Source organism: Strix uralensis, chromosome 1 (genome assembly GCF_047716275.1).
Source record: "Strix uralensis isolate ZFMK-TIS-50842 chromosome 1, bStrUra1, whole genome shotgun sequence".
NCBI classification, from domain to species: Eukaryota; Metazoa; Chordata; class Aves; order Strigiformes; family Strigidae; genus Strix; species Strix uralensis.
The window spans coordinates 45,866,905-45,879,539 of record NC_133972.1 but is presented as its reverse complement, the minus strand read 5'-3'; the positions used below and the strand labels follow the sequence as shown (position 1 = coordinate 45,879,539).

At 36.1% G+C, this 12,635-nt stretch overlaps 1 protein-coding gene across 13 annotated transcripts in view; it reads left to right on the top strand.

Annotated features, from left to right (window-relative positions):
• Positions 1-12,635, top strand: part of AKAP9 (A-kinase anchoring protein 9) — a 120,603-nt gene that overhangs the window by 85,199 nt on the left and 22,769 nt on the right. For 10 of the 13 annotated variants that reach the window (XM_074864692.1, XM_074864705.1, XM_074864684.1 and 7 more), the window contains 8 exons: positions 822-1,034; positions 2,234-2,272; positions 3,474-3,706; positions 6,247-6,366; positions 9,164-9,340; positions 9,447-9,551; positions 10,453-10,605; positions 10,859-11,038. In XM_074864692.1, the coding sequence (XP_074720793.1) occupies positions 822-1,034; positions 2,234-2,272; positions 3,474-3,706; positions 6,247-6,366; positions 9,164-9,340; positions 9,447-9,551; positions 10,453-10,605; positions 10,859-11,038 (1,220 nt within the window). The remainder of the gene's footprint in view (positions 1-821; positions 1,035-2,233; positions 2,273-3,473; positions 3,707-6,246; positions 6,367-9,163; positions 9,341-9,446; positions 9,552-10,452; positions 10,606-10,858; positions 11,039-12,635) is intronic. The other 3 variants (XM_074864679.1, XM_074864671.1, XM_074864698.1) reach the window with 2 other exon arrangements.

Sequence of the window (12,635 nt, the reverse complement as noted above, 5' to 3'; positions counted from 1 at the left end):
ATCTCAGTTTAGTTTGTACAGCCCTCAAGGAAATTCAGTTTCTTCCTAAGTCTTTAGCTTTGTGCTCACTTCTGCATCATCCCAAGATGGTGCCATTTCTTACGTCTGTAATATCATTCATAAAGCTAAAAGAGCTCCCCCTCAGTTTCCTAGATAAACTACTTCACTATGAAGCAATTTATAAAAGCATACAAGACATATTCTCAAGGTAGTGTCCCAAATTCTCTGTGAAGAAGATCAATAATTGTTCTGTACTACTTTAAAAATTGTGCATTAACAGTAAAGAAATTGAATTGTTTCTTAGATGTCAGCTGTTACAGGGCTTTTGGGAGTGATTCAGGTGCTAAACATGGACACCTATGGCCAGTTTTGGTACCTTATGATGTTGGAGGCATCTATATTATACCTGACCTACAGGAGACCCATGATCTTACAGAAACTGTGGTTTGAGGTCAGACAAATATCTTGAGGCACCTAAAATAGCACCTGAACTTATTTGAAATGGCACCTGAATTTATTTGAAATTTCTTATTTCTTCTGTGTCTATTACATGCTTCTCTTTCCTTGGCTTTGGAGTTCCTATTTGCTCTAGAGGTCTTGCACTGAGAAAAAATTAAGAGCTATATTTGGTCTTGTGCAATCCTTCCTGTAATTTGTTCATCATGGAAAAATAACAAGGACAGCAGTAGAAGTTGTCAGGTGCTCAGTATCTAACATGCATGTGCATTCGTGTGAGAATACTATAGTGACTTCACCATACAAAAAAATTCAAATTGTTCTTTATTGTCTATTAAATGTGCCCCAAAATTCATGTTCTACAGGCCTCATTGATGGTTATGCAGATGAAAAAGCATTTCTGGAAAAGCAACTCCAGGAAAAAATAGATGTAATTGACCATCTTGAGCAAGAACTACTGTGTACAGGTAACAAATTGCAGGAGTTAGAGGCTGAACAGCAGCAGATCCAGGAAGAAAAAGAGTTACTCTCCAGACAGAAGGACGCCATGAGAGCAGATGCGGGGCCAGTAGAGCAGCGTATGTATTCATCACAATCTTTCTATGAGACTTTCTTATACTTTCAAATAAAATAAGTAATGTTGGTGAATGTTTTCCCCCCCATTTTTGTAATCATTAATACAAATGTGATAGGGCAAAATGTGCTATTTTCATACTTGATGTCTAATGTTAGCATGATAACTTTTCATGATATTTAAACAAAAAATGACTGAATTTTCAGAAACGTTGAGCAATCACAATTGTTCTTTAAACCAGCAAAAGCTTAATACCTGGAAAATCTAGTTTTATTATCGCTGGAGATGGAATATCTTGAAGTTAGCACCTATGGATAAAATACTGGTCTAAATACTTTCCAGAGTTTCAGAGGGACAAGCAAACATAGCTACCAGAACATGACTGAACTGCACATGATGGCCATACTCATTTTAGACACAGAAGATACACTTTTATAACAAATTCCTCTTTTGGAATTCACAAAGTTGGGTGATAAGGAAAGCCTGTTATCTACCAGTAATGAAAACTTGCAGCACTGATGGTGAAAATTCCAGATAAATACCATGTCCATGTAATCTGACTAACTGCTTACTCAAAAAAAGCGTTTACCTTCATGAAGTAAATGTATCTTTTAATTCTTCCTTAAACGAGTAACTTAAATTAATATTTTATGTTTGGGAGGGGAAGAAAGTTGTAACAGTGGTGTTTTAAGACATACTGATCTTTCAAGCATTGCAAGTGCTTACATTGTAAGAATGAAATTGCCATTTAATTTCTAAAAGTTTATGGCAATTTATAATGTTGCTAATTTTATAAATTACACATCTTGACGTGTATTTGCAATTTCCTGCGTCCGCTTTGTGTAACAATGAAATTTTAAGAGCAACCTGTTGTTTCCTACTTGATAGTAAAGGAGATTCTTGTCTATGACTCCAGTTTAGTTATTTGTTACATGTTTTAGGTTTCTAAATATTTTAAAATTACTTTCATGTGTAACAACTGTAAGCATAGACAATTCTATAAATATGTGTAGGTATTTATATCATGCATACCAAAATAACTTACCTCATTCCCTAAGTTATCTCAACAACTTTGTCATTGAATGCCACATCTACCTTTGGCTTCATTTTCTCTTACATTGTTGCACCACAAGAAAACTATAGCTGGCATGTGAATTACTTTGCTTCTTTTTTTGTTTTTTCTCTCTCTCTCTATTCTCCTAGGCCTAGTAGATGCTGCAGTCGATGCAGCTTCCCAAGCAGGTGTGTTTGTATGTTGCATGGCCAATCTGTAACTGGGTGGAAGACTTACACGTACTGACATTGTTAATCAGGATTATTGGGCTTTTGGCTTACTGACATTACTTGTAATTCTTACTGGCCTGCAGCTTTGATGTTGTATTTCATACTCAGTTTTACATTTCGCTAACAACATTTCTTACAATTTCTGAATGTAATGAGCAAATTCATGAATAACCATCATCTTATTCACCTATGAATTACAGATACATAGATTGTATTGGAGGAATATTTTTGTAGCCTTTTTTTTTCTTTTTTATTTCCAAATACAGTTGAGTCATTCATTATGATAACTAAACACTGTATTATATTGATATATAAAGGTTATTTAGAAATGAGAATTGGTTAAATATGATGTAAGATGATGGTGCCTAAAGGATCTTTCTTCTATAGTGAAAGTAAATTGTATTGTTTCTGTCTAAATATCAATCATGTTTTAAAGATTCTCCAAATGTAATTGCACTTTACAGTTTGGATTTTACATCAAAGGATGCGTACGGTTAGTTAATATATACTTCAATGGGCTGTGGCTTAAGAGTCTTAATAGAGTGGTTTGGGGCTTTACTATATATGCTTGTCAGCCTTTTCATGAGGACTCAAAATTGGGCATCCATGCAGTCACTGATTTTACAAAGCTCCAGTTACAGGTCAGTAATTTCCCTGTCTGCCTGGCAACCTTGCTAAGTCTTTCAATATTTCCTTCAAATTATTTATATGTATCACATTAATGATGAAGACTGGGAGTGGATTGGTTTTACTGACGCTGGGCATGAGAAGTGGGTTGGGTTTTCTGTACTTCATTGTTAAACCCTGTGCTGACTCTAGCTGTAGTTTGAACCCATGCATTTTATTTTATTTTCGGTTATACATAGACTTTTTCATTTGCATGAAACTTAAACAGGGAAGTGATCTGATATAACTTCACTAACAGTCCTCTGAAGACTAACTAAAGGATAGTAATTTTATTATGAATTTGCTTTAGTGGTTATCTTGACTGTTTTTCAGTAGAAAATACATTTTCTAAAAAAGAAAAATAGTAAAAACCCAAACCAGTTCACATCCTTCTGCAGAATACAGCATGGATACCTTGGGGAGTGGTTTTGCTTCATAACATTACTAACTATTCATATCTAAAAGTAGTGTGTGATGCTTTTATTGTAACCAGAATTGCTGGAGGAAACAGAAAAACTAATGAAAGAAAAAATTGAAGTACAGCGTCAAGCTGAAAAAGAGTATGATGACCTTCAGAAGCAAGTGAAAGTCTTGGAAATAGACTTGGAAGAACAGGTCAATCGGTTCATAGAACTAGAGCAAGAAAAAAATGCAGAACTAATGGACTTAAGGCAGCAAAACCAGGCTTTGGAGAAGCAACTTGAGAAAACAAGAAAATTTCTAGATGTAAGTATGGTGAAAGGCTAGTTTCATGAAGGTGGGTGGGCACCTGTACTGAGGTTTGGTGCAGCAGGAAATGCTATTTTTTTCATATTTAGAGCAAACATAAAGAAGCGCACGATAGCAACAGTGTTTAGGTTCCAGCCTAAGAATTTAATTAACATTTTAAAAGTTGAAAATTCATTTGAGTTGCTTGCTTAAGACTGCTCAGTATTTCTAACTTAGTAGGCTTCTTAAATGTTTAAAATAGTGGGAAACTTCTGACATTAATGAGGAAACATATTTTTGTGACTTTTTTTTTGTTGTTGTTGTTCTAGTTTGTGGAATTTTCATGTTTTTCAGTAAAGTCTGTTAGAATTAGTCTAAAGTCTGTGCAAGGTCCTGCACCTGGGTTGGGGAAACCCCTGGTATCAATATAGACTGGGGGATGAATGGATTGAGAGCAGCCCTACAGAGAAGGACTTGGGGGTGCTGGTGGATGAAAAGCTGGACATGAGCCGACAATGTCCACTCACAGCCCAGCAAGCCAACCATATCCTGGGCTGCAACAAGAGAAGTGTGACCAGCAGGTCGAGGGAGGGGATTGTCCCCCTCTACTCTGCTCTGGTGAGACCCACCTGGAGTGCTGTGTCCAGCTCTGGGGCCCCCAACATAAGAAGGACATGGACCTGCTTGAGTGGGTCCAGAGGAGGCCACAAAAATGATTGGGGGCTGGAGCACCTCCCTTAGGAGGACAGGCTGAGAGAGCTGGGGTTGGTCAGCCTGGAGAAGAGAAGGCTCTGGGGAGACCGGGGAGAAGGCTCCAGGGAGACCTTTCAGTACTTAAAGGGCGATTGTAAGAAAGATAGAAACAAACTTTTTAGCAGGGCCTGTTGCGATAGGATGAGGGGTAATGGTTTTAAACTGAAAGAGGATAGACTTGGATTAGCTATAAGGAAGAAGTTCCTCACTGTGAGGGCAGTGAGACGCTAGAACAGGTTGCCCAGGGAGGTGGTAGATGCCCCATCCCTGGAAACATTCAAGGTCAGGTTGGACAGAGCTCTGAGGAACCTGATCAACCTAGTTCAAGATTGACTAGATGACCTTTAAATGTCTCTTCCAACCCAAATTACTCTATGATTCTATGCATTAAGTAGTCAGCTTTATTTGTACTTGGAAATTGAAAACATAATTTCTCTAAGCTTCTTTTATAGTCTTCCTTCATAGTGTCCAATAATCTGCCTCCAGATAATAAGCTACACCTTCCACACAGTTGTTATATGTGTATTTGTCCCCATTCACAGTGGCAGCTGCCTCTGTTGTACCCAACTTCTTCCTGACTCAGCCTGTCTCTGCAATTTTGTTTTAGACTTTACCCCATTTTCAGCAAACACCATCTTCCTCACCACCTTCTTCTCCTGTTTTATTCCTATTAAGTGTCCTATACTGCTGCTGGGAGAAAACTGTTATTTCTGTGCCTTCTCAATTAACTCTCTAGATGACAGCAGTAGGGTGGAATAATTTTTTACATAGTAAATATAACACCCTGTGGCACCTTCTTTGCATAATTTATTACTAAACAGTATTAAAGGAGAGATCTTTAGATCTTTCCAGATACTTCGTAGCACAAATGGGTTTGCTTTATTTCATTTTCTACAGTTACAAGATTATTTTTCTCACTGAAACTAGTGTGTCATAATAGGACGAGGTTCAGACATAAAAATTTCTATTACAAGTTCCATAGTCATAAATGCATTATGGCTTGGGATTATGAGTAGCATGAACTGGAGAGTTACAGACTACTGAGATGAGTAGCTGTTTGTAACAGCAGCATTAGAATTCTGCTGTTTCCTTGAAACAACAGGTGAGTTTTTAAAATTTGCAGCTTGTAAAGGTTGAGGTTTTATTCTGGTTTCCTGAATTTTTGCAAAATATTTTGTTGCTATACAGAAGCATTCCTTGTTGTATTGGATAATTCAGCTAGTTTATTTTAATGCATCTGGTAAGGTTTTCTGTTTTACAAAGTGGCATTTAAAGGTGATGCTTTCACTGGATGCTACCAGTTGCACATTATTTCCTATATAAAGACGTATAATAACTGAAACTGGTCAAAAGTAAAACTGAAATGCAAAATTCAACAATTTATAGGTTTGTTTGGTTGGGGTTTTTTTTGCTGTCGACTCCTCATCAAAATTAACACAGAGTTAATTTCTCAATTTCTGTTTATGCTACATATATGAAAGACAAACATTAGGAAAGAAGATCATGAAATACTGGTCTGTTAGCATTTGTGTGGTATACCTGAAACAGAAGAAACAAAACCGTCATTTTTCTGAAATAATACTGGATGTATCTATGCTGTCCTAATTTTTAATAAAGAAATGTGAAATTTGTTGCCTCAAATGATGAAAGAAGTTTTTGTTAATAGTAGTTGCAAGAGGTTCTGCTACCTTAAAAATACTGGCATACTGTTACTGGCCTCACGTTAAGAGAAATAAGTAGTAATATACTTAATTTAGATAGTTTATAAATCAAGTGGTGTACCCATATAATTTCTTAACTTTCAGGAGCAAGCAATTGACCGAGAGCATGAGAGAGACGTATTTCAGCAAGAGATACAGAAGCTGGAACAACAGCTTAAGATTCCACAAAGGAGTCAGCCTGTTAATGAACATCAAACCAGAGAGGTAACACATTTTACTACTTGTACTCAATGAATGTAAATGACAAGTTGTCAGCTGCTAAGATATTGTAATGAAGCTATTCAATGGTGTACCTAACCTGCATCCATTTACAAGGCAGGAAAGTAGATCCCCTTAAATGAAGAGTCAGGTGTTGAGGCAAAGTGGTGAGAGTGTGGTTTGGGGTTTTTTAGGCTGGTTGGTTGTTTGGTTTTTAGTAATAGGCATACAGAGACTTCTTAACTTACAAAAAAGGCCCCTTCATAGAACTTAATTTAGAAAATCCACTGTTTTCAAAAGCGTATGGGAACATGCAGAACTACTTCAGCAATTTCACTTGTTCTTATGTTGGTTTGTGACATCCTATTTATAGCACAGGTACACAACTAAAGGAATTGAGTTACCAAGGTTTAGCACCTGAGATGTAGTCACACTCTCTGTGATCACTTGAACCTCCCCACTGAAAGTCTGTCTCCACTGAAACAAATTTAGTGACTGTAGAACAGCAGCTTAAGGGAGTCACAGAAAACTCTTAGGCCCAGCAAAATCAAGAAAAGTGGCAGCAGTGCAAATGCTATATATTATGAAGCTTTTGCATGTTTTGTTTGATGACCTGTTAGTCAACTAAATTACACTTTATTTTTTGTGGGTTTTCTTGTGTCCTGCTTCTTGAGTAAGGCTGATATTTTTGCATTATTTTCTTGCCTCATTTTCGGTATTAAAATGTCTCTTCTTAGGTTGCACTGTGATTTTCAAATCAAAATTCTTAACTGAAGTAGTTCAGTTGCTGTAATTCAATTATTAAATATTAGCAATATTTAGTATTCTATATTATATGTTTTAGGACCATAGACAGTAATAGGACATAAATTGATATATGTGAGATGTAAGTTGTCAAAATATTTACTTATAATTCTCAGATTTAGAGGTGTATTTAATTTTTAAAATATATTTTAATAGAAAGGTTTGTAAGAAATCTTAACAGTCAAAGTATTTAGTCAGTACTATGTGATATGGCTGTAATCAGCCTCTGTGAACAATGAATCTTCTGGAATTAGCTGAGGATGTGTTAACCAACACATGAGAAGAAATTCTGCATCTATTTCTTTCTATCTCAAAGTGTGTGCACACTCCTCACCTGTTGACATGTTCCACAGATGGGGGAGACATTTTAGCATGATTAGTTTTCCTGAATCCAGCATGTTCATTTTGAGTTCATTTTGTTATGTGCCCGTTTATAGTTTGGGGCATGGGTAGTGTGTGACTTCCTGGTTAAAATTCTCACTTTAAAAAAAAAAAATTCTCCCCCTCAAAAATTTCAAATTTGTTAGCATAATAAAAATTGCCCTATTTTTTTGTACAGAATATATATGTAAAAATTGTCCTGATTTATATGCACATATACACATGCATGTATAGTCTAAGTTGACAGATAGGCTACAATGGAAGTTTTAAAGCAGGCTGTAACTGACTAAAATGTTGAGATTTATATTAGATGCTTTTAAATTAGAATTTTTTAGTAGGTAGAAAGATAGACAATAAAATTGTCTGCCACCACCACAGGTGTAGCAGCTATTTTAGAGCTGGGTGGTGTTGCATGTGACACATTACAAATTATAGAAAGAATTTTCAATAGTGTATTAGATTTACATTTAATTTCTATCAAATGAGGCACATAGTCATACTCTATGTAGTATATTTTGATATCAAATATTGCTTGGAATATTTCATAAATATACATTTTATCATTATTTCTCATGCTTTTCTGAGATAGCTGCTTTATTTTTTCATAGTTGCACAGGTTTTTTAATGCTCTTCTGCTTTGCCATGAGCAACTTCTGTTGATAACTTTGTTTCTTTTTTACTATTGTTTCAGCTTACTCTGTCAACTTATTCCTGGGAGAGTTGTCCTAAAGAGTCTGGTCTAGACTTGATTTTTCTTTTTTCATTTCTCTCCCAGGACTTTTCTGTGGTCACTTCAGACTTTGATGTTACTCATGGATGGATAACGTTAGTAATACCATCCTGTCAGCTTTAGGTTCTGGTCCTCTTCTCTCCTATCTATTGAAATGCTTTGAATCTTCTACCTTTTGCCTATATCATAGTTTCCTCATTGTAAATACTGAAATCAGTTTCTTGAGTGGGACAAACATTACTTCCCATGTCTCTTGCTCAACTGCTTAGTTTAACTCAGGTCTTAACTCTGTGCATTAGGCCTAATACCATGGATTTGTTACACATATTTCTTACCTGTAAATTTTATTAATAATTTCTGAAATACTTTTAGAACTGGGATCCATTCCTATCTTTACTCCTTCAGTTACTTTTTTAATATGTTGTTTCTGAACTACTGATATTCAGAATGCTTTAATTGAATGCTTTGTCACAGATTTTTAGAACTATGATATACCTCAAAGATGCAAATAGCATATTGATCTTAGGGTCAAGACATTCCATCCATAGATGCTAAAGGTGTCCTTTCAGTGGGCTGCATAGGGATGCCATGCTACTTGCTTTTAACTGCCTAGAGAATCTGAAGGCTTCAGAAAGACAAGGTCAGTTCTAGAGAGCAGGTGATGTAGCACAGAACATATGACTTTTTAAAAAAATGCTGTTTGTATTTGTTGGATGTACCACTACAGTATTCTGACTTTACATTCTGTTTCACCTAAAGTGTAGGAGTTGGGTTATGAGAAAAAAAGAGGGATATTTTTTCTCTATCAAAAATGAGTGCTGTTGCTATTGCTAGCAAACCCTTCCAATCTAGTACAATATATTCATCTTCTTGCCGTATTGTCACCAGGTTGAACAGTTAACAAATCATCTGAAAGAGAAAACAGACAAATGCAGTGAGCTTTTGCTCTCTAAGGAGCAACTTCAGAGAGATATACAAGAACGAAATGAAGAAATTGAGAAACTAGAATGCCGAATAAGAGAACTGGAACAAGCCTTAATCATCAGTGCAGACAACTTACAAAAGGTATTGCTTGGTCTAAAATTATCATGTATTTACTACTTTCTTATTTTCTTGAGAACAAAAGAGTATATCTTTTTTATTTGTTTATTAATAATATTTATATTTAAAGGTGGAGGAAAGGAAACAGTTTGGCACCATCATAGTAAAGGGAGAATTACCTCTTGAAGTACAACTGCAAGCTGAACGAGAAGCTGTGGACAGAAAGGAAAAGGAGGTAAAATACTAGTGAAATGTTCCGTGCTTTCGCTGATACTTTGGTTTGTCAGTTTTTGCTTTCTGTTGAGTTTAGTGAACTTATACAGATGAAATTTTTTAACAGATTGGAGAGATGGCAATCCAAATCCCTTTGAAATTCTCTTGTGAGCCATGATAATTGTTGTTATTGTCTATGTTAATGCTTATGACTTACAAGAATCTTTTGGGAATTGAAATTCAGCCAAATTAAGAAAAACCTCATAGTGATTTCAGGTGATTTTAGTGGGTTTTAAAACTTCATTCAGTTTAAGGACTTAGAATGTCACTCAGTACACATTCATATCATATAGTCACAGAATGGTTTGGGTTGGAAGGGACCTTAAAGATCATCTCGTTCCAACCCCCCTGCCATGGGCAGGGACACCTTCCACTAGACCAGGTTGCTCAGAGCCCCGTCCAGCCTGGCCTTGAGCACTTCCAGGGAGGGGGCAGCCACAGCTTCTCTGGGCAACCTGTTCCAGTGTCTCACCACCCTCACAGGAAGGAATTTCTTCCTTCTATCTCATCTAAATCTACCCTCTTTCAGTTTAAAACCGTTACCTCTCATCCTATCACTACATTCCCTGATAAAGAGTCCCTCCCATCTTTCCTGTAGCCCCCTTTGAGTACTGGAAGGCTGCTATAAGGTCTCCCTGGAGCCTTCTTTTCTCCAGGCTGAACAACCCCAACTCTCTCAGCCTGGCCTCATAAGGGAGGTGCTCCAGCCCCCTGATCATCCTTGTGGCTATCGTCTGGACTTGCTCACTGGTTTGTTTGTGCGTACCAAACTAGTTTAATGTAGACATTGCACTTGAAAATGATGACATTTAATTTTTGGTATGGCTGTCTCTCCTTTTCCACCATTTACTTTGGAAACATAGGTCACGAACCTTGAGGAACAACTGGAGCAGTTTCGAGAGGAGCTAGAAAATAAAAATGAAGAAGTTCAGCAATTGCACATGCAACTAGAAATTCAGCGAAAGGAGTCCACTACGCACTTGCAAGAACTTGAACAAGAGAACAAATTATTTAAGGTAGCTGTGTAACAGAGAAGCCTAGAGCTTTATTCTCCCTCCTCCCCAGAAAAAAAATCTTGGAAAAAGCCAAGATGCCAGATTCTTTATCAAGCATTCCACAGTTCAACTTGCAAAATATTAAAAAGCTCATATAATTACTTCTCATTCCATGCAATTTGTTTATTTTGATTCCTATGCCTTACTCATACAAGAATATGCATAAAAAATTATGTACAACTGTAACATGGTTTTGGGGGGGTTTTTTTGGTAGGATGAAATGGAAATACTGGGACTAGCTATCCAGAAATCAGAAGATGCCACCATAAAGGACCATCATTTAGTGGCTGGGAGGCTCGCTCACATCATGCAAGAAAAGGAGCAGGAAATAGATCATCTTCATGAACAAATTGCAAAACTGCAACAGCAACTTGAAGTCACAACTGACAACAAAGTACACACTTTTGAAATCTTTTTCAGAGTCCTACTTTTGTGTTGCTAGCTGTTTAAAGAAAAAAAACCCTTCATCCCCCCACCAATTACATTATCTTCTGTTGCTGCCTTAATTTAGAAATGCAAATGCTTCAGTTTCAAGCAACACTTTAACCCTAATCTGTTTTTCCTCTTTTGTCTCATTTTTTTATGAAGGATAATTTTTGCTTGCTTTTCTTTTTATTATTCTGCCTTATTTCTGCTTGAGTTTTTGTCTTAAATTCTTCATTCCTTATTCTTCTAATACTTACAAACATTTAATAGTATGTAGGTAGCTGAATTCAATCTCAACATTCATTCTACCATCTTCCCTACAATGACTTACTTTCACTATTATATTTTAGTGACACCTGCTGGATCATGTTGGATTTTATAGGGTTTTTAGCAGTTGAACTTTCGTGTTCCATGAGCTTCTGTAAATACTTTGTCATCATACCAATGTTGGCAACATCTTTAATCCAGTTTGAAGCATGGTGGATGTCCAAACAAAACTCTGTGTTTTATTAGAAATGGCGAGTAAGAAAAAAAGAATCAGATTACTCTTTTATTTACTGAGATTTAACACCTGTAGCTTTCTGTTATTTTTCAATTATGTGTGTTTATTATAATGATCTTCATCATCTTCTGGCTTACTTTCATTTTATACAGATATAGCACATTTGATTTCAACATAAATACTAATTACTTTGCATTGATGTGACAGCGGAAACAGGCCTTCGGTCTCATACTTTATAGAAAGAAAATTGGATTTTTTCAGTGGATGAATTTTGCATTCCAGCCACTTTAAATGTGAATATTAGTCATAAGCTTTAACCCCAAAGCAAGTATCATTCAGTAAGGTAAGAACAGGAGTTCTGTTACCCTCAGTACCACGACACTACCACTTGAATATTTAGGGTAACATTCTAATAGGGCGTATTGAATCCACTGAAATAGAGGTCTGACAGAGCTGTATAATTTCACTGAGTTTTTATGCACAAAATTTAGTTATAATGAACTTCAGCAAATAATGACAAAACTTTAGATTGGATTTAGGAAATTGGATTTAGGAAAGATCATACTTTAGAAATCCACAACGATTCTGCTTTATACAATGACCACAGTAATATGGTTACATTTATTGCCTTGAGAGAAATACCCAGGATTCAGGTATAATTCATTGTCTTGATTGGTTCTTTTCCTGTTATATGAAGTTTCATTTTCTTAATTTCATCCTCTTAGTTATATTTTCCAGGACATTAAGTAATTACTCTGGTTATGAGATCAGTATTAAATATTAATAGGTTGTTCTTAGGTTAATCCATTTCTTAGTCCCTTAGACATCTTCATCCCACTAAGTGCTTTTCTTTTAATTGCTGTATTTGCCTTCTGTGATGCTTTATTTCATTATGTTATGAAGAACAGGAACTCTTATAGCAAGCACCAGCATCCTTGTTCTTTTCTTCTGAAAACGAGTAACTTGTTCACATTTTATTTAGTGGTTTTGATCTTCCTCTAGTCTCTGTGGATTTTTAAAAACAAGTTCTTCATTGGCAAATCAGTCCCTCTAATTTATATCG